Source organism: Protomyctophum parallelum (assembly GCF_964188405.1).
Source record: "Protomyctophum parallelum genome assembly, chromosome: 2".
Lineage (NCBI taxonomy): Eukaryota > Metazoa > Chordata > Actinopteri > Myctophiformes > Myctophidae > Protomyctophum > Protomyctophum parallelum.
In genome coordinates, this window is record NC_139699.1 from 52,637,146 (window position 1) to 52,660,472 (window position 23,327).

General features: G+C 39.9%; 1 protein-coding gene across 1 annotated transcript in view; it reads right to left on the reverse strand.

The window, feature by feature from the left end:
* LOC310855012 (electron transfer flavoprotein subunit alpha, mitochondrial-like) overlaps positions 1-21,783 on the reverse strand; it is a 40,519-nt gene extending 18,736 nt beyond the window's left edge. Inside the window, exons 1-5 of the mRNA XM_083759831.1 lie at positions 21,671-21,783; positions 15,432-15,581; positions 15,065-15,146; positions 14,453-14,535; positions 169-268 (exon numbers count right to left, since the gene is read on the reverse strand). Of these exons, the coding sequence (XP_083615957.1) occupies positions 169-268; positions 14,453-14,535; positions 15,065-15,146; positions 15,432-15,581; positions 21,671-21,709 (454 nt within the window). The 5' untranslated portion in view covers positions 21,710-21,783. The remainder of the gene's footprint in view (positions 1-168; positions 269-14,452; positions 14,536-15,064; positions 15,147-15,431; positions 15,582-21,670) is intronic.
* Positions 21,784-23,327: the final 1,544 nt, after the last annotated feature.

A 23,327-nucleotide genomic window follows, 5' to 3' on the forward strand; every position in this document is an offset into this window, starting at 1 on the left:
GCCTCTTGCTGTAAAACGTTATTTTGACGGTGAATATTCCTTTAATGCCAATTGTAAATATACAACACGGCTGCCTGCAATGTGTCAATGTAATCATGTGGATCTCGAGATTCGCACACACACACCACACACACACACAAAGCCATGCCGTAAAAAACAAAACCTCACCAGCATAAATGGTTCTGACAAAGGTGTCTTGTGATTTAACTTCAATGATGTCTGAAATGGCAGCGACGTTCAGCTTGGCTGCCACTCTGGGAAGGAGATTCTGTAAACACAAGTGTTCAGTTAAGAAAATGTAGCACTGACGAAGGTCAGAAATTCCTCACCTTGAGCACAGAGCACTTTATGAGCATAAAATAGGCCTACATACTGTTTTCTTAGTTTCTGTCTAAGGACTCACTCTTCCTAAATAGTTAAATCTGCCAGTTTGAAGTTTATTGAGAACACACACCTGCAGTAAACCGACCCTGAAAAAAAGAAAGATGGACACCACGTCTGGGGGAGAACTTAATTTACAATGGCACGGTTAGAGCAGGCTCTGGAAATTAGTGCTGTTTACAGTAAAACATGAATAAACGCCTTTGAAAAACAACAGACCTGTGCTCAAATGGGACTGACACAGATATATTTAATGGCGAATGTTTTGAAATAAATAATAATATTAATAAATAATTATCTGTGACCATGACTTGCCAGTTGCCAGCCATCCAGGCAATGAGGCCAGGAACTACATATAAGAATGTTATTAATACAAATGTAAAATGGACCCACCTCACTCCTATGGCCTATGACGGATGGACCTCCCGAAGGACAAAGTTTTGTTCATTTTATAGTAGAATAACAAAAATAGCCTATTGTATCTACATGCTCACACAACATGTCATGATGTGATATGCGTAATACAAGTTCACAATGACTTCACATGAGCTTGTAGATCAGCTAATTTCACTATTCATCGTACAATTAAGTATAGGGCTTAAGTGGTTAATGAATGTTTATGTACACACACTGTAGTGTTCCTTGCTCAGATATATAAAAAGAATTCAGAGGCCTTGCTCGGAAATGGAATGCGGCAATCAGACCCGTCTTATACAAACAAGTACTGATGTTTTTCCCCAGCGAAAGTGCAATCAAATCCAGGATATTAAGATGCATCATCTGAAAATGATTCATCTACTCAGGGAAATCACGCTCCAGCCCGGTCTCAGTCAATATGAGCTGGATTACAATACATAAAGATATTGTTTAATGCATCCTAACTCAATTGGAATGCCATTATGATCTTTGAGTTGACAGTTCTATTGCGGAATGACAGATTACAAGAGAGGTAATTGAGAGTAGTTCTACACTGTGACTGAAGATCCCCTCCTTATGGAATTGAAATGGAACAAAACTTTCAGACGCATTAAAGGCGTAATGTTAAAAAATGCATAGTCAGATACACTATCCACGCATGTGGCTTCATTGAGGCAACAGTAGTTAGGAGAGGCACCCTATATCCCTCCCACCCTTTTTATTTAGGGGGGATCCTAACCACCCATCTGAAGGCACTCCCTAGAGGGGGTGGGCGTGGCATTTCCGCATCTGATGACGTCATAGTATTGATTTTGCTGATTGGAGTTTCCGTTATCTGAGGATCTCATTAGTTTGATCGTGTTTGGATGGACTTTGCCAGTTTGGCAATCAATGATCATTAGTTCAGACTATCTTCAACCTTATTTACTATATACGTTTATTCATTAACCAGTGGTGCTGTGTACATGCCAGTGAAACTAATTCTCGCCTCGTCTGGGGCAGTAGGTTCTGTACAGGCTGTGTGGCTGTGTGTGTGAGTATTGATTTTGCATGCTTGGATCAATAGTTCGTATATGGGTCGTGACAGGGACATGCTTTTGCTGGGTGTGTGTGTGTGTGTGTGTGTGTGTGTGTGTGTGCGTGCGTGCGTGCGTGCGTGCGTGTGTGTGTGTGTGTGTGTGTGTGTGTATTGCTCTTACTCCCATTTTTGGGAAAATGTATTGAATGAGTTATAAGCAGACAAATTATAGCGATGGTTTTTAACAACTTAGATTATTTCCAGTTTGGTTATAAAAGTCAGAGAGGAACTGATTATGCAACTATCAGCCTGCTTATCCCCATCTTACTAGGCCAGCTTTTTATTGATTTTACGTTTCCTTTCAACCGCAAGCAGTGGTCTCAGTTGTCTTACTGAGGAAGGGGGGGACAGTGGGGAGGAATCATACAGAGCATATCTATTATCTCTTCAGAACTGGTGCAGGGGATGAAAAAAAAAACTCGTTAGGGATCAATGTGACAAAAACAAAAGAAGCTTGTCATTCATGAAGAGGAACCTGTGCAGGCCATTACAAATGGTGGACAAATAGTGGAGGTAGTAGACAGTTTTAAATACTTAGGCAGATATATTGACAGCAAACTCATTTTCAGTGAAAATACTGAACAGATTTTTAAAACTTGTAACCAACGTCTCCACCTACTACGCAAGCTCAACTCGTTTAGAGTGAGCAAGCATATCGTGGAAACAGTCTATAAAAACCTGATAGAGGGAGTCTTGTGTTTTAACATGGCAATGTGGTTTGGCAATCTAAAGGTCAAAGGAAGAACCAAGCTGCAGCGAATAGTAAATCTAGCCTCAAAAATAATTGGGAAGAGACACCAGCAATTAGGCTGTATCTACAATGAGATACTTCGTAAAAAAAAAAAAAACTATCAAGATAGCAAACGACCCCGTCTCATCCACCCTGCACCGACTTCCAGCTACTTCCCTCTGGTAGACGGTACAAACTAGGCATGCCATGGTATGAGATTTTACAGTACGGTACGAGGCCGATATTGATAATCTATACCTCGGTATTCCAAGGTATTTATATTTATAAAAATAAAATAAAAATTGCCCCCCCCTGACCTATGTCTAGTGACTACCTCGACATCCTTATAAGCCCTTCTTTGTCCCCCAACATGCAGGCCTACACACATATATATATATATATATATATATATATATATATATATATATATATATATATATATATATATCATAATATATGCCATGATTATGAATTGATTACCCTGGACCGAATGGAAACAAGACAGCAAGGACTTTTATCAGTGATCCCTTTGGATATGTGGTTGACTGTATCCTATACTGATTACACTTCTGCCAATAAAAGTATTCAGTCAGTGAATCAATAGCTATTCCTCAGTCCCCATTGTATTTCACTGTACTATGGCTCCCCCTAATGGCCGTTTAATTTGTACCCAGTATGGTGGAGCAGAGGTGATGCAATCTGCGCATGATCACAACTGTCAATGTGTGCCTCCGTGTTGACAGTCCACACTTAGTTACTACATATGGAAATATGGAATATACATTTGGATCTGGGTGTTTTTCAGTATCACTAACTCAAAGGTAGGAAGCAACTTTTCAATCTACTGCATCTGTGGGGTGAAAATATTTGTGTTAAGTGTTGTTGATGTTGTAACTGTTTGTTTTTTTACTGTTTGGTAAAGTTTTGCATGGTTCAGGTTGTCTTAAGGTTTTGTTTTAATGTATGACTTGGATTATTTTGGTACGTGGTGGCGTATTTTGTGACAGTTGCATGGTTCATGATGTCTTAATGTTTTGTTTTAATGCATGACATGGGTTATTTTTGGTATGTGATGTGGTGTTTTGTGACATTTGCATGGTTCACGGTGTCTTAAGGTTTTGTTTTAATGTATGACATGGGTTATTTTTTTGGTATGTGGTGTGGTGTTTTGTGACATTTGCATGGTTCAGGTTGTCTTAAGGTTTTGTTTAATGTATGACTGGGGTTATTTTGGTACGTGATGGTGTATTTTGGGACATTTGCATGTTTCAGGTTGTCTTAATGTTTTGTTTTAATGCATGACATGGGTTATTTTTGGTATGTGATGTGGTGTTTTGTGACATTTGCATGGTTCACGGTGTCTTAAGGTTTTGTTTTATTGTATGACATGGGTTATTTTTGGTATGTGGTGTGGTGTTTTGTGACAGTTGCATGGTTCATGATGTCTTAATGTTTTGGTTTAATGTATGACTTGGGTTATTTTTGGTATCTGATGTGGGGTTTTGTGACATTTGCATGGTTCACGGTGTCTTAAGGTTTTGTTTTAATGTATGACTTGGGGTATTTTTGGTAAGTGGTGGTGTATTTTGTGACATTTGCACGGTTCATGATGTCTTATTGTCTTGGTTTAATGTATGACTTGGGTTATTTTTGGTATGTGGTGTGGTGTCTTGTGACATTTGCACAGTTCATGATGTCTTAATGTTTTGGTTTAATGTATGACTTGGGTTATTTTTGGTATGTGGTGTGGTGTTTTGTGACATTTGCTTGGTTCATGATGTCTTAATGTTTTGGTTTAATGTATGACTTGGGTTATTTTTGGTAGGTGGTGGTGTATTTTGTGACATTTGCATGGTTCAGGGTGTCTTAAGGTTTTGTTTAATGTATGACTGGGGTTATTTTCGTACGTGATGGTGTATTTTGGGACATTTGCACGGTTCAGTTTGTTTTAAGGTTTTGTTTTAATGTATAACTTGGGTTATTTTTGGTATGTGGTGTGGTGTTTTGTGACATTTGCACGGTTCATGATGTCTTAATGTTTTGGTTTAATGTATGACTTGGGTTATTGTTTTGGTAGATGGTGGTGTATTTTGTGACATTTGCATGGGTCAGGGTGTCTTAATGTTTTGTTTTAATGCATGACATGGGTTATTTTTGGTACGTGGTGATGTATTTTTGGTATGTGGGTATGTGGTTGGGGAATTTTTACATGGTTCATGATGTCTTAATGATTTGTTTAAGGTATGAGTTGTATTATTTTGGTAAGTGATTGTATGTTTTGTGGCATTTGCATGGTTCAGGTTGGCTTAATGGTTTATTTTAATGTATGACTTGGATTATTTTTGGTACATGGGGGTGTATTTTGTGGCGTTTGCATGGTGCATGGTTCAGGCATGCCGCGGGCATGTCTGTGGCCGTTTGAGCTGTGAGGTTGGGGGTTAATACTGAGTAATGTACGGTTAGTTCATGCTAGTAGGGTACATGTTTAAACTAATCATGTATATCATATTGGCGTAACTAAATTTGAAATGAGTTGAGTGGACTATGTATTTTTAGATGAACACACTATGTTGTTCACCTACAATTATAGGGATCGATGACTAGAGTAGATTGACGGCATTTTACAATAGCTACTATTACGTATTATTGACATTTAAAGTTAGATAGACTATAGCCTATACTACATGGTGGTATAGGCATCCATGGACTTCCAGGGAATTCAACCCGAATCTGTAGACGGGGTCTGTACACAAAACACCATGTTTTGTGTTGACAATAACTACGAGGCATTAACAGCCATCATACTAGTAAATATTATGTATACTAGTTAAATTATCTAAACTCTGTGACATGGCATAGACATTTTTTCACGACACATAGGAAGAGTCTAAACTACATGCATAATAATAAAATATGGTTGAATGTTTCAAATACTGGATAGTTAGAATGGGTCATGCATGTTTTTAATACAAGCACCTTAACATCACCATGTCTGATGGTGCAGTGTGTAAATGTAACAGGTTATCTACATGGTGTATACTAAAGCATGTAATACTGATGTACCGATGTTTTTCCAAGAGTTCAGATCGTATAGTTTAGAAAATTGTGTAAGTCTATACTATACGAGGTCTTTAGATCATGGTCAGCACCAAAGATCATACCAAAAGTCTGTATCTTATGTTTATCAGGTTTTATTTTGATCAGAAAATAGACAATTATACAGATGAACATACACTGTAGCACAACATGGAGCAAAATGTACAAGACAATGAATTCACTAGGACATCAAATATACTCAGTCATCAACTATTTATAATGTATATCTATATATATATATATATATATATATATATATATATATAGATATATATACAACGATGCAATCAGGTCAATCATAGTGGCAATAGTTATGTCCTTGATTATTATTTTTTGGATCATATCATGGTAAATCCTTCCAGTAATGCAAATAAGATGTACATAGCCTATGGATTCTTGACATTGGCAGTGGTCCTACCTCAATACCGCTAGTTCTCAATACCTTAATAACCCCCGGTATAAAATCATCAGTCCACAACTTGTTCATTAAATCTTTAAAATGATTGTAGAAGTAATATCGGGGCGTAATATTCAAACATGTGTGCTCGGTTTGACTAGAATGGTCTATGCGGCAGCCGTTGCAATCATCCTTCATCTGTTCGGTTATAGCGTTTGTGAGTAGTTGACCAACATGTATTTTCAGAATATCTGTAAGATTTGTGGGGTTTGTCCCAGCAAACTCATCCAAAGTCAGTGGCCAATTCAGGGGGTATGGCGGCGAAAGCAATGGTGTGTCGGAGGCTGGAGGGTCATGGGGAGCAGTTGAATTTGGGGGTGATAGGTCTACCCTCTCAAAATACTCTGTGTCCCCCGCACCATAGCCCCAAAATGCCCTCTCAAAATGTTCATCGTTCTCCGGATCATAGTCGCAAAATGCCCGGGCATCATCATATTCATCGCTGTCCGTATCTGCAGTACTGATGTTATGCCACCACGGGGGGGTGTATACATGGTCCATTGTGGGTCCATCCACCATGAGAGGTCCCTTCATTCGAGTTTGATTCTCCCAATGAAGAAGTAGAATCCTCCATGGTGCGTGAATGGCGCAATATACTGGCAATAAGGATATTATCTACATCTATGCATCTACTCTATATAGCCTATGCCGTGGACTCTCCAAGCTTAAATTATAAAGTATATTGATCAATATTGTTCAAAATCGTATGGCTAATAATTAACAAAAATGTATACATGTACATGTAGAAACATGCATTATTTTTTAGATACTGGTTTGAAACTGCTGACGACAACATAAGTTAATAGCCTAGTTGAAATGTATCAGTGTAAATGTATTGTAGACACTACCATGAATAATCACTGAGAGGGGTGGGGTGTATAGCTAAGGAACAAACTAATTAAAAGGAAGGATCATCACCATTGCATAATCCTGATTAGTTACAATAGTCGCAAAGTTTAGTATACTACCACCGTAAGAACCTAACTAGAATCTAACACCGGTAATAGTGTAAATATATATATATATATATATATATATATATATATATATATGAAATAAAAACAACAATGAAGATATGTTGATTTTTTTTGTTTTTATTACGGAGAAACATAGCACGTATTTACACAAGTATGTTACACATTACAATTAATAGACATGTTCAGTTCATTCCCATTCGCTTTGGGGTTTCAACCAGGTAGAGTTGGGTTTCAACCATCTAGTTTTTAGGTGAAGCAGACGCTGAGATCGTCGACATGCCTTGGGTGCAGACAGAGGGGAGGGTACGTCCTCATCACCAGAGTCTGCAGGGGATGGTGGTGGATTGGAGTAGTTCTCTGGTTCAGAGTTCGGTGCTCGGGAGGACGGGGTTGTAAGGGAGAGGTGTACAAATTCCGCATTTTCGGACAGTCCAGGAGTTTTCTTGCTCGTAGTCATGTCCAATGGTTCGATGCTATCAAAATATTCCTCATCCGTATCGATTATTAACCCGTCCGACTCGAAGTCCTGCTCATCAATTCTCAACATATGGTTACTTAGCAGCTCCGCGGCCATGATCTCGTCCTCTGCCCTCTCTTTGTATAATTCAAAATCACGGGTATAGACAAATCTACCCCGTGTTGAATTATATTCCTCTAGTCTGAGAGGGGTAATATACGGGCTATATAACTGGTGCTCCACAGGTTCAACGGGGTTACGTGGTTTACCCATAGCCTCCATGACTAATACTAAGAGGAGATAGTTGATAACAAATGGTGTTTCCTGAGAAATTATCTCATATAGCCTTATCCTCTGGTGTGAATAAGCCTTATCCTCTGATGTGAATAAGCCTAACTCTCTTTGCTCTATACATACATCTAGATCTGAGCCCTCCCTTTTAATTAGTTTGTTCCTTAGCTATACACCCCACCCCTCTCAGTGATTATTCATGGTAGTGTCTACAATACATTTACACTGATACATTTCAACTAGGCTATTAACTTATGTTGTCGTCAGCAGTTTCAAACCAGTATCTAAAAAATAATGCATGTTTCTACATGTACATGTATACATTTTTGTTAATTATTAGCCATACGATTTTGAACAATATTGATCAATATACTTTATAATTTAAGCTTGGAGAGTCCACGGCATAGGCTATATAGAGTAGATGCATAGATGTAGATAATATCCTTATTGCCAGTATATTGCGCCATTCACGCACCATGGAGGATTCTACTTCTTCATTGGGAGAATCAAACTCGAATGAAGGGACCTCTCATGGTGGATGGACCCACAATGGACCATGTATACACCCCCCCGTGGTGGCATAACATCAGTACTGCAGATACGGACAGCGATGAATATGATGATGCCCGGGCATTTTGCGACTATGATCCGGAGAACGATGAACATTTTGAGAGGGCATTTTGGGGCTATGGTGCGGGGGACACAGAGTATTTTGAGAGGGTAGACCTATCACCCCCAAATTCAACTGCTCCCCATGACCCTCCAGCCTCCGACACACCATTGCTTTCGCCGCCATACCCCCTGAATTGGCCACTGACTTTGGATGAGTTTGCTGGGACAAACCCCACAAATCTTACAGATATTCTGAAAATACATGTTGGTCAACTACTCACAAACGCTATAACCGAACAGATGAAGGATGATTGCAACGGCTGCCGCATAGACCATTCTAGTCAAACCGAGCACACATGTTTGAATATTACGCCCCGATATTACTTCTACAATCATTTTAAAGATTTAATGAACAAGTTGTGGACTGATGATTTTATACCGGGGGTTATTAAGGTATTGAGAACTAGCGGTATTGAGGTAGGACCACTGCCAATGTCAAGAATCCATAGGCTATGTACATCTTATTTGCATTACTGGAAGGATTTACCATGATATGATCCAAAAAATAATAATCAAGGACATAACTATTGCCACTATGATTGACCTGATTGCATCGTTGTATATATATCTATATATATATATATATATATATATATATATAGATATACATTATAAATAGTTGATGACTGAGTATATTTGATGTCCTAGTGAATTCATTGTCTTGTACATTTTGCTCCATGTTGTGCTACAGTGTATGTTCATCTGTATAATTGTCTATTTTCTGATCAAAATAAAACCTGATAAACATAAGATACAGACTTTTGGTATGATCTTTGGTGCTGACCATGATCTAAAGACCTCGTATAGTATAGACTTACACAATTTTCTAAACTATACGATCTGAACTCTTGGAAAAACATCGGTACATCAGTATTACATGCTTTAGTATACACCATGTAGATAACCTGTTACATTTACACACTGCACCATCAGACATGGTGATGTTAAGGTGCTTGTATTAAAAACATGCATGACCCATTCTAACTATCCAGTATTTGAAACATTCAACCATATTTTATTATTATGCATGTAGTTTAGACTCTTCCTATGTGTCGTGAAAAAATGTCTATGCCATGTCACAGAGTTTAGATAATTTAACTAGTATACATAATATTTACTAGTATGATGGCTGTTAATGCCTCGTAGTTATTGTCAACACAAAACATGGTGTTTTGTGTACAGACCCCGTCTACAGATTCGGGTTGAATTCCCTGGAAGTCCATGGATGCCTATACCACCATGTAGTATAGGCTATAGTCTATCTAACTTTAAATGTCAATAATACGTAATAGTAGCTATTGTAAAATGCCGTCAATCTACTCTAGTCATCGATCCCTATAATTGTAGGTGAACAACATAGTGTGTTCATCTAAAAATACATAGTCCACTCAACTCATTTCAAATTTAGTTACGCCAATATGATATACATGATTAGTTTAAACATGTACCCTACTAGCATGAACTAACCGTACATTACTCAGTATTAACCCCCAACCTCACAGCTCAAACGGCCACAGACATGCCCGCGGCATGCCTGAACCATGCACCATGCAAACGCCACAAAATACACCCCCATGTACCAAAAATAATCCAAGTCATACATTAAAATAAACCATTAAGCCAACCTGAACCATGCAAATGCCACAAAACATACAATCACTTACCAAAATAATACAACTCATACCTTAAACAAATCATTAAGACATCATGAACCATGTAAAAATTCCCCAACCACATACCCACATACCAAAAATACATCACCACGTACCAAAAATAACCCATGTCATGCATTAAAACAAAACATTAAGACACCCTGACCCATGCAAATGTCACAAAATACACCACCATCTACCAAAACAATAACCCAAGTCATACATTAAACCAAAACATTAAGACATCATGAACCGTGCAAATGTCACAAAACACCACACCACATACCAAAAATAACCCAAGTTATACATTAAAACAAAACCTTAAAACAAACTGAACCGTGCAAATGTCCCAAAATACACCATCACGTACGAAAATAACCCCAGTCATACATTAAACAAAACCTTAAGACACCCTGAACCATGCAAATGTCACAAAATACACCACCACCTACCAAAAATAACCCAAGTCATACATTAAACCAAAACATTAAGACATCATGAACCAAGCAAATGTCACAAAACACCACACCACATACCAAAAATAACCCAAGTCATACATTAAACCAAAACATTAAGACATCATGAACTGTGCAAATGTCACAAGACACCACACCACATACCAAAAATAACCCAAGTCATACATTAAACCAAGACAATAAGACATCATGAACCGTGCAAATGTCACAAAATACACCACCACTTACCAAAAATACCCCAAGTCATACATTAAAACAAAACCTTAAGACACCGTGAACCATGCAAATGTCACAAAACCCCACATCAGATACCAAAAATAACCCAAGTCATACATTAAACCAAAACATTAAGACATCATGAACCATGCAACTGTCACAAAACACCACACCACATACCAAAAATAACCCATGTCATACAATAAAACAAAACCTTAAGACACCGTGAACCATGCAAATGTCACAAAACACCACATCACATACCAAAAATAACCCATGTCATGCATTAAAACAAAACATTAAGACAACCTGAAACATGCAAATGTCCCAAAATACACCATCACGTACCAAAATAACCCCAGTCATACATTAAACAAAACCTTAAGACAACCTGAACCATGCAAATGTCACAAAACACCACACCACATACCAAAAAAATAACCCATGTCATACATTAAAACAAAACCTTAAGACACCGTGAACCATGCAAATGTCACAAAACACCACATCACATACCAAAAATAACCCATGTCATGCATTAAAACAAAACATTAAGACATCATGAACCATGCAACTGTCACAAAATACGCCACCACGTACCAAAATAATCCAAGTCATACATTAAAACAAAACCTTAAGACAACCTGAACCATGCAAAACTTTACCAAACAGTAAAAAAACAAACAGTTACAACATCAACAACACTTAACACAAATATTTTCACCCCACAGATGCAGTAGATTGAAAAGTTGCTTCCTACCTTTGAGTTAGTGATACTGAAAAACACCCAGATCCAAATGTATATTCCATATTTCCATATGTAGTAACTAAGTGTGGACTGTCAACACGGAGGCACACATTGACAGTTGTGATCATGCGCAGATTGCATCACCTCTGCTCCACCATACTGGGTACAAATTAAACGGCCATTAGGGGGAGCCATAGTACAGTGAAATACAATGGGGACTGAGGAATAGCTATTGATTCACTGACTGAATACTTTTATTGGCAGAAGTGTAATCAGTATAGGATACAGTCAACCACATATCCAAAGGGATCACTGATAAAAGTCCTTGCTGTCTTGTTTCCATTCGGTCCAGGGTAATCAATTCATAATCATGGCATATATTATGATATATATATATATATATATATATATATATATATATATATATATATATATATGTGTGTAGGCCTGCATGTTGGGGGACAAAGAAGGGCTTATAAGGATGTCGAGGTAGTCACTAGACATAGGTCAGGGGGGGGCAATTTTTATTTTATTTTTATAAATATAAATACCTTGGAATACCGAGGTATAGATTATCAATATCGGCCTCGTACCGTACTGTAAAATCTCATACCATGGCATGCCTAGTTTGTACCGTCTACCAGAGGGAAGTAGCTGGAAGTCGGTGCAGGGTGGATGAGACGGGGTCGTTTGCTATCTTGATAGTTTTTTTTTTTTTTACGAAGTATCTCATTGTAGATACAGCCTAATTGCTGGTGTCTCTTCCCAATTATTTTTGAGGCTAGATTTACTATTCGCTGCAGCTTGGTTCTTCCTTTGACCTTTAGATTGCCAAACCACATTGCCATGTTAAAACACAAGACTCCCTCTATCAGGTTTTTATAGACTGTTTCCACGATATGCTTGCTCACTCTAAACGAGTTGAGCTTGCGTAGTAGGTGGAGACGTTGGTTACAAGTTTTAAAAATCTGTTCAGTATTTTCACTGAAAATGAGTTTGCTGTCAATATATCTGCCTAAGTATTTAAAACTGTCTACTACCTCCACTATTTGTCCACCATTTGTAATGGCCTGCACAGGTTCCTCTTCATGAATGACAAGCTTCTTTTGTTTTTGTCACATTGATCCCTAACGAGTTTTTTTTTTCATCCCCTGCACCAGTTCTGAAGAGATAATAGATATGCTCTGTATGATTCCTCCCCACTGTCCCCCCCTTCCTCAGTAAGACAACTGAGACCACTGCTTGCGGTTGAAAGGAAACGTAAAATCAATAAAAAGCTGGCCTAGTAAGATGGGGATAAGCAGGCTGATAGTTGCATAATCAGTTCCTCTCTGACTTTTATAACCAAACTGGAAATAATCTAAGTTGTTAAAAACCATCGCTATAATTTGTCTGCTTATAACTCATTCAATACATTTTCCCAAAAATGGGAGTAAGAGCAATACACACACACACACACACACACACACACACACGCACGCACGCACGCACGCACGCACGCACGCACGCACGCACGCACGCACACACACACACACACACACACACACACACACACACACACACACCCAGCAAAAGCATGTCCCTGTCACGACCCATATACGAACTATTGATCCAAGCATGCAAAATCAATACTCACACACACAGCCACACAGCCTGTACAGAACCTACTGCCCCAGACGAGGCGAGAATTAGTTTCACTGGCATGTACACAGCACCACTGGTTAATGAATAAACGTATATAGTAAATAAGGTTGAAGATAGTCTGAACTAATGATCATTGATTGCCAAACTGGCAAAGTCCATCCAAACACGATCAAACTAATGAGATCCTCAGATAACGGAAACTCCAATCAGCAAAATCAATACTATGACGTCATCAGATGCGGAAATGCCACGCCCACCCCCTCTAGGGAGTGCCTTCAGATGGGTGGTTAGGATCCCCCCTAAATAAAAAGGGTGGGAGGGATATAGGGTGCCTCTCCTAACTACTGGCAACGCATTCCTGGGAACATCAATATTATCCTTACCGTCAGGCAGTGTGTATAAAATGGTTACTTTTCAGGAAATCTTCATATTCAGGATTCAAATTCAAATGTAGCAGATCTACAAGTTCGAAACGCGTTTCGGGCTTGCCTATCTGCTACTGTTGATCATTTGTGTGAAGCCGTAGTATGATTAAGTAGGGCATTATTTTACAAAAAACACAAGGCGTTGGATATATACAGTATGGAGATGAGAGGTTTCTGCCCGACAGCAACGAGATGGGAAGCGTGTTCCAACAAGCTCACAAGGCGTCGCGATGCAACGTGTTGTGAGATTTATTGGTTATTATTCAAATAACGCCCTAATACTAAAATAATGCCCTAATACTACACAAGTAAGGCATCCTGAAAAGTAACAGTTTTGGACATTTCCACCCGACAGAGACGATATACTGATACTGAAAATACATATCTGTCAGGTAAGTAGTTTCATGACAAAAGACACTTTCATCATCTTGGGTGTTTGTTGCTACTGACAAATATACAGTCCGTGATCTTTGGGCGAAGGGTTGGGCGAATAATGGAATCAATATTAATTATTGAGCCACAATGCACGAGAAGATATCGAACACATTGATAATTCAAGTATATATGTAGCCTATATTGGATTACACCTACGTTGGTTTAATATGAATAATCATGAATTAAGATTATTTATATCCTTTTCATTCGCAGGCATTTATTTTTGTAATTATAAAATATGTTTAAAAAAGTATGGTCATTCTATTCTTCTCATGACCAACAGTGGATTATGTGACTGACCTTTCCAAAAGCCGAGGCTCCTGCACAGATGTGAGTGAAGTTAAACTGGCTCTGAGAGGCCACGATCAGTGGCGTTAATTCCTCTGTAGAGAGACATATACATGTAGATTAGGTTTTTAATGTTATAGAACAAAGACTGACTCTTAAAGGTTAAGAATAAAATGGAAATTGTAATATTATTATTTAAAACCGCCAAATGGTATATAAGTATTGCTTTTCTTATTATAATTAACCACATGAAAGCTAGCATCTCCAGGCCCGGATTTATCATTGGGCTAGAGTGGGCTGCAACCCGGGGGGCCCCGACTATTCTTTACAATGATGAAATTGTGAATTATTGCAAACCAATTCAAGTGAGATTTGTGTTTAGTCTCTCTCTCCCTCTCTGGCATGAACATTCAGCAAAAACAGGCAAATGACAACTCTGTCAACTCTATCGGTTAAGTTCAGTGGACAGATTTGGTGTAGAGGGGAAAAGGAGATGGCCTAGCCCTAGAATATAGACCACTGTGGGACTCCGGTCTATGAAGTATACAGAGTCCAAGTGCTTACTTTTATACAGTACATAACAGGATCCTGTTAACAGGACTTCCGTCAGTGTACTTAGTTTACCTGGTAGGAGGCCTTTATAGGAGTCGTGTTGAGCCAGCAGAATCTTCTTGACCCCCTGGACCTTACTGAGCTGTTCAGCAACCTACACCAACAAAACAATAAGAAGGATAGAAGTGTTTCCCACACCTTCATGATTCATTTGAAACCTGGTATGTCAAATATATAAAATTGAATCAAGCAACTTAAGAACTGTCTGTGTGCACACAAAAGTCTAAGTAGATCTTAAAATGTGTTTTTAAGTGTCATATAGAGTTGTTCAGATAGATACCAATACCTATACCAGTATTGGAAAAGCTGCCGATACTTACTAAATCGGTATCGGGAAGGAAACTGTAACCTCTGTGTGGACACCGCAGGCCTAACGTACCGTGGAGCAGTCGGTCCCAGCCACCAGACATGACACCTCTCCTCCCACTTTGGTGGCAGCAGTGATGGCATTCAGTGTGATGGGTTTCAGCTTGCCATTTTCATGCTCTGCCACTACCAGGGTGCTCTGACACCTGTGCAGGAGACTGCGCTGCAAGACAAGACAGGTAAGGGGACAACGTGCTATATAAGCTTGTCAAATAGTTTGAATTTGCATTGCATGCAGACTAGAGTGATGTGATGTTCAGGATTCAAATATCAATCTTTGCCCTCCACCCAGCACAGATCACCCTCACTGACCTGGCTGCCCTCCACCCAGCACAGATCACCCTCACTGACCTGGCTGCCCTCCACCCAGCACAGATCACCCTCACTGACCTGGCTGCCCTCCACCCAGCACAGATCACCCTCACTGACCTGGCTGCCCTCCACCCAGCACAGATCACCCTCACTGACCTGGCTGCACTCCACCCAGCACAGATCACCCTCACTGACCTGGCTGCCCTCCACCCAGCACAGATCACCCTCACTGCCTGGCTGCCCTCCACCCAGCACAGATCACCCTCACTGACCTGGCTACCCTCCACCCAGCACAGATCACCCTCACTGACCTGGCTGCACTCCACCCAGCACAGATCACCCTCACTGCCTGGCTGCCCTCCACCCAGCACAGATCACCCTCACTGACCTGGCTGCCCTCCACCCAGCACAGATCACCCTCACTGACCTGGCTACCCTCCACCCAGCACAGATCACCCTCACCGACCTGGCTACCCTCCACCCAGCACAGATCACCCTCACTGACCTGGCTGCCCTCCTCCCAGCACAGACCATTTTGTTCGTATATAGATGCTCAGAAAGCCAGATCAGTATGGTGGGCAGGATGTTTTACCCCACCTGGGTGCCCCATCAATCTTTGACAGCAAATGTAAAGCTATTGTAAGCTTTTAGGAAGCATACAATAACAGCACACACACAGCTTGTATTAAAAAAATAACTATGTTAGAAGAAGGCAAATTATGACACCTTCAACGTGTGTTTACGGTTCAAATCTGCTGCCGGGCCAATCAAACGCTATGGGAAAATTAACCAGAACAGAGAATGGGTAATGTAACGGGTATGTCAGTGACAAGACATCTATGAATGAACAGCAAAGAGCAAACAATAGTGATAATCACAAAAACGGACACATGTGCTCTCGTATGGACACAACAGTGATGAAGAAAGATGTTGGTGAAACTTAAATGAAGTATAGTACTCATGTCTTTGTCAGCAGCACGCACGCGGTTACACAGTTAAGTAGCGACCGGCTACTGTCAGCTTAACTTAATGTGTCCAATGCTTTGGAAATGAATAACTGGAAGTTATCTGCATATCAAAAAAATCACACCTGTGTGAAGTGAGGGGCGCTCTTACAACATCGAGGAGCCAATAAGAGACCACTATTTTTACCCTGACATACATACCCAACCGACTCGGTCGCATTGCACCGATCACAGTACCTTTTACTCACCCAAGATATCATCAATGGGTTGCAAAATCGTTGATGAAAATGGTATCATTTTTGTTTCCTGACAATAGCCTACAACTTAATACGGTTTACGTCACGTGTAACCTCTATTAATATATTAAAGTCTAACTCATGTTGCTATGATTAGATGATGTAATGATGATGTAAAACAAACAGTGTCAAAATAAACATTACATTCTCTTTATTGTTAATGGCATTTAATGTTTGTGTTAGGGACAAGATGACGTAAATTTTCTCTTCATTGTCAATGGCGTTTTTAAAACAAACATTGAACTAAACACTAAACACAAACCTGTATATAGGAGGGGCTAGCGCCTATAGGGCTGCTCTTATCATCGTACATCATGACATAAAATACACACTATGCCCTATATCTTGCGCCACCCCTTAAACTTCCCTAAACTTATTTGCCATTTAATATTTTAAAACAGTAAAAAATAGTAAAAATAGCCGATCTACAAGCTAACAACATGTCGATGTAGATTGGCTAGTTGAACTATTTTTAAATGGCAACGCTAACGCCCAGGAAAAAAACAAGAAAAACTTTATGCTATGGGAGCAATCTGGATTTCAATGCCCGCTTGCTCACAAGTACTCTAGTTGTAATGATGGGTTTAACACCAGCCACTGTGCAGCGGGGGCAGAGCTGGGCTGCTGGCACTGTGAGTGAAGCCAGACATAGCAACATAACAGATAAAGGTCCTGAGCAACCTCATTTAACCTTCAGTCCGAGGACAGTAGAGCCAATGCTGTGTCACTGTCATGACAAACTGCTGCAAACGGGTTCAATGTGAGATATAGACCTACAGCAGTGGTTCTCAAAGGCCCCTTTTCCACCGGTTGGTTCCCAATGGGAACCGGTTCAGTTCTTTTTGGTCCATGAGCTCCAAAATTGGAACGTTAATTATGAATTGAGTGGGAAAAATCATACCTAGGCTATATTAGATTGTTATCACCATGAAACTTCCCCAATTGAGTACTTACACGAAGACAATGATTTATTGTATTACAAATTGAACTTTTTAAAATATGCAAATGAGGCATTATGTAGGAAAATCGAAAATATGAAAATGCTACTACTGTGGAAGGGTTATCATGTATTAATTTACTTGTATTGATCATATAAACAATTTAATATAGGTCTAGTTTTTTCCACCAATTTTGGAACTCTGGCTCATGGACTAAGAACCAAAAAGAACTGAACCGGTTCCCATTGAGACCCAACCGGTGGAAAGGGGTCTCAGTGAGGTCTGGACCGTCTGGGGTCCTTAAAGAGGTTCCAGGGGAGCACCAGCAAAATGTGTTAATATAGCTAACCCGATGCATGTAGCCTATATGCATGATCGGCTATGTGAAAAATACAAATGTGAACATTTAAAAAAAGAAAGATTACACAAATTTTAATTACACACATTTTGTATGGGGTCCCTTCGCCTGCGAGAGCTGCCGAGAACTTCTGTGAACTCAGATTAGGGGCTCCCAGGCACAAATATATTGGTGCATTACTAACCTGACTGTCATCATGATAAACTAACTGGTCTAAACCTCCCCAATGCAGACCACACTGTAAACACAGGGGGTTGTATCACAGACACAGTCAAATCAAACAAGAACAGAGCCAGGATATAACAGGAAAGTGAAATCTGATTTACTGCTTCAACGGGTCTTCAACGTGTTTAAAATTGTGTTGCAGATTAAATTTGTTCATATATTTCATAGATAGCTGAATAGACACAGATAGCACCATCATCAGTGTTGTGTAAATTGATGTTTTTATTAATGAGTATGTTTCAGACATTTAACCGCCGGTTGACTTACATTTGTCTGAAATGTAAGTCAAATGGACCCTTAAAGGTATAGTTCGCCCCAAAAAATACTTTTTGAGCGTCCTGTGTGTGTGCTTTGTGTGTTTGTGTGTACCCCAAAGCGATGATTTGATTGGCTGAGCACGGAATGTGAGGATAAAAATCACACCTGTGTGAAGTGAGGGGCGCATACATCAGGACGTTACATGTCGATTTGCTCAGACACATAATGACGTAAATTCTCCATTCATTGTCAATGGGAATTTGTGTAGGACGAAAATGGCCAATTTTCTCGTCTACATATGACTTAATTCTCCATTCATTGTCAATGGGAATTTGTGTAGGACGAAAATGGCCAATTTTCTCGTCTACATATGACTTAATTCTCCATTCATTGTCAATGCCATTTAATGTTTGTGTTAGGACAAAAATCTTCACTATAGCTGAATTTAGGAGGGGCTAGTGCCTCCCAAAAAATGAGGACAGAAAAGTGAGGACGCCAAAAGTGATTGGCCGGAATGTGATGATGTATGATGATAAGAGCGCCCCTCACTTCACACAAGTGTCTCCTTTGTGTCTCCATAGGGAACCACTGCTGGTACTATAAAAAGTGACCCTCGGGGCACAGGTCTCCACCAGGCCAGGTCAGGTTGTGGCCTCCTGGTGGCGCTATAATAGGCCAATGTGAAAAGGGTGCAATTTGTTCTTACGCCATTGATGGCAATTGGATGATTTGAGGCATTTTGTTCCAAAAATGTGTTTTGCAAAAAAACATATAATATAATAATCTATAACAGGCCAATGTGAAAAGGGTGGGATATATTCCTCGGCCTAGTAGGAAAGTCTGTGAAAGATTTCATGTACATTGCACACTGGGTTCTAGCCTGACACTCAGCCTGAATTTTCATTTCGTTTCACTCCATTATTCAGTCTGAAAGCCCTCCCTACTACAACCGTTTCTGGGATGGGCGTTGCCAAAGAGGCAGTCTTCGGTGATTGGTTCATACCAACCAATCAGAATAGTAGGAAAGCAGATGACGTTGTTGTCAATCATGAGGCTATGGCTAACCCGTTTGCTAACCAAACAAACACAGCCAACGAGCGCTACTAGCATGTAAACAAAAGCGGTAAAATATGTCGGATGATGATGTTTATAAAACCTCTCGTGTCTTCAAAGAAACTATTTATCATACGTCGATTTAATAGCCAGATTGATACGGTGGTGAGTTACCGCAGTGGGGGCAGCCCTGTTTGTTTGTGTCTGGACGGCACTGTTGTTTGACGTCATCGAGTTGAAACGACGCTGATTCGTCGGTTAGATTTCCAACAGAGTCTGAGACCTCCTTCGGGAGCTTCACCAGACCCTAAATCGCCTGAACATAAATTTTTAATGTGGCTAGCGATTCAGGGGCTGTTGCCAGGCTACACTGGGTTCATGATTTGAGGCATTTTGTTTCAAAAGGGCCAATCCTGCAAACTTTGAAAGCCAATGTTAGCCAATTAGGATGGAATATGAAATATTGGGACATAATCTGGAGGAGTAATATAAAAAAATGTTTTTCAAAAGTCTGCCTCCTGGTGGCGCTACAACAGGCCGTTCTGGAAACCGGGTGGTGCCGGAGATTAGCTGTTCACAGACGGACGGACACACGGACCAAGTGCAAAACATACTCTCTCCCCATGCCTTCGGCCTGGTGGAGACAACAAAGAAATCCATGAATTAAAGTCTCCATGGGTAGAAAAATGTGGTTACATTTCTACCAAATGGACCCTTATGTTGACTTACAGTTTATGTAAAATAGGCTACTTTAGATAATCCTTAATTCTTTGAATGTACAAATGTTTTCCCCTCCTATATTCAGCTATAGAGTGTAGATTTGTCTTACACAAACATAACATTTCCATTGACAATGAATGGAGAATTTACATCATATGTAGACAAGCAAATCTGCCATTTTTGGCCTATACACAAAGATCTCCATATATGGATACATTTCAGAACCTGTTCTGACATTACATATGTTTATCCTTCCCCATGCATCCTTCCTCTTCGATGTCTCCCTTCTGACTTACACTTGTCCATTCAAAACTCTAGACGGGCCTGCCCCAAAGTTATTAGTGCAGCCACGCCTGGCAGCCGTTCTCAACAGGCCCGAAAATTAAGGCCCAGCCCTACCTGGGCCCTCATCAAACCTCAGGCGTCTTACTGGACTTACAATGGTAAGCTACCATGGCTAACTTGCCATTGTGGTTACACACTGCAGGGAGACAAAGGTGGATATTTTGTGCTTATTAGCATCAGGCAGTACTACTTGTCAACCTTGTCCTACCTGACAGCAGGGTCTAATGGAACAGTAGGGAGACCCACCTCCATTGTACAGCATGTGCTATTAGTTAACATACTGTGCCATACAGATGTACTAGTTATAAATTGTATTAACATACTCTACAGTAGAATAAATATCGGATTGCAGCTTTAAACGCCAAATCGGGTGCATTATAAATCATCTTCGGCAGAACTTGCACCTCTGAACCCAACACTGGACTGGTCCTTATGTGACACACAGAATGTCAACAAAACAGACTGTTCATGGGAGGATTGAGTAGGATTAAATATGTATGTCATTAATAATGAATTAATAATATGCAAAAACAAAATACAACAGGTACATGTTCAACATATTTTATATTATATTGTAAGTAGAATGCAGAGTTAGAGAGCATAGTAAAGGGGCTAACTGCTGTGCACAGTGCACTCTAAGCTAGCTGTTCTCATGTCCTCATATGACCCCATACTAAATGTTGACATTCAGCTACATGCTTTCTATTATTCTATCAAGACATTTTAAACCACATTTCAATGAGTTCCACACGGCTGTAAAAGCTTCAGGCAGGTCTACTTACCAGCTGCAGCAAATTTGTCCTCGTTAATGCAGAGAACATGACTGTGATGATGTGGACTGGAGCTGAGCTGAAGACAAGCTGAAGACAGCTCAACACTTCTGTCAATGCAACCACAGTAGCATAGCAGCTTCCGGTATACGGGGATTTGTGTCAAAATAAAGGTTTAAAGTTGAACAGTAAATACGAATCGTTTTATTGCTTTGAGTTTGAGTCGTTCTTACTGGCCCATATTTCACTGGTTTGAAAGAGTGTTTTTACAACTGAGACTGGTCTTGAACTTGACCCCCAACTCAAGTGCGTTTTATGGGTTTATTGCCTAATTAAAAATATATGTATCGTCTGGGCTAAATTTAGCCTGCTACTAGGTTAAAAATAATAAACGTTGTTACGTTTTACTTAAGTGAAAGTAGGGTGCGTTCGGATATATATATAGGCAGGCACACTGCGCACGCACTGCCAAAGTGCCAATACAAACTAATATGCGAGTGCGCTCCGGTGCGCATTTCCGAACGCACCCTAAATAGGCCTACTCTGATTACAAAATAATAAAGGTCTCGCATTTACTAGTTTAGGCTACTATTAAAAGCAGTGCAATCAAAGTCACAATTAAAGTGTAAGCATTCTGCAGAATGGCACATACAAGGCTACTTAAAAATGTTACTTAACTTAACTTAAGTGAAATAGCCTGACAGACAGACAGACAGACAGACAGACAGACAGTCGAGACAGAAGTTTTGCATCACATGTTTATTTTTTATATTATTGTCTTAGATTTATTTTTGTTTTTATGAATACTCATAAACGCCTCATTTTGTTGGGTATAGATATTATACTGCGTGGGAAGTTTTAAAACAATACAACTTTTTTTGCATTATCTTCTTGGACGCAAGGAAAATATATATAGCCTGAGTGATGATGTAGCTATTAGTTTAAGTGTTGAAATGATATTGTTCTGATACGTATTTGCACCGACAATCACCGCCAGGTGATTGCCAATGGTTGGTTTACACACAACCATTGGCATAAAACCTGATTTTTTAAGAGAGAGAAAACGTTTGTGCAATCCATCCAAATTCTGTAGTTATTTGTTGACTGTAGACACCTAAAACAACTGCCAAACATGGAATAATGTGAAGTTTTACATATATTCCAGTAGATGGCGATGTCCTCGAATAGATGGACTGAGTGCAGCACTGAGGGCATGAAGGTGTCAAGTTTCCCCTCCTGTGTTCTCGCTCTGAAAATTTACGACGGAAGCTCTTCAAATATTCTCTCAAACTTAAAGAACTGTTCAGAAAGAAGAAGTGCAGGTCAACACAGCGTCATTTGACGTACACCTCACCACCGTCCGTCCGCCAACAGAATATGGTCCGTGTGCGCTAGCTGCTTCCCAGACGCACCAACCAAAGGAGATTCATTCAGCCAAAAACACTCGGACGAAACGAAAGGGAAGAGCAGCCTTATAATAACCAAACGGCATTTGATTTATTACAACGAAATATCCATAATGCAAAAGCGTGATCGTGCCCCACAACGAACCATTTTACCCTAAAAGATGCACTGATTGTATAGTAGCCTACCACTCGAGGAGGGGATGCAATAGGACATTATTTGGTGTGTCGTCATCGGGCTAATGACGTCAGGGGGGCTTGTAGCT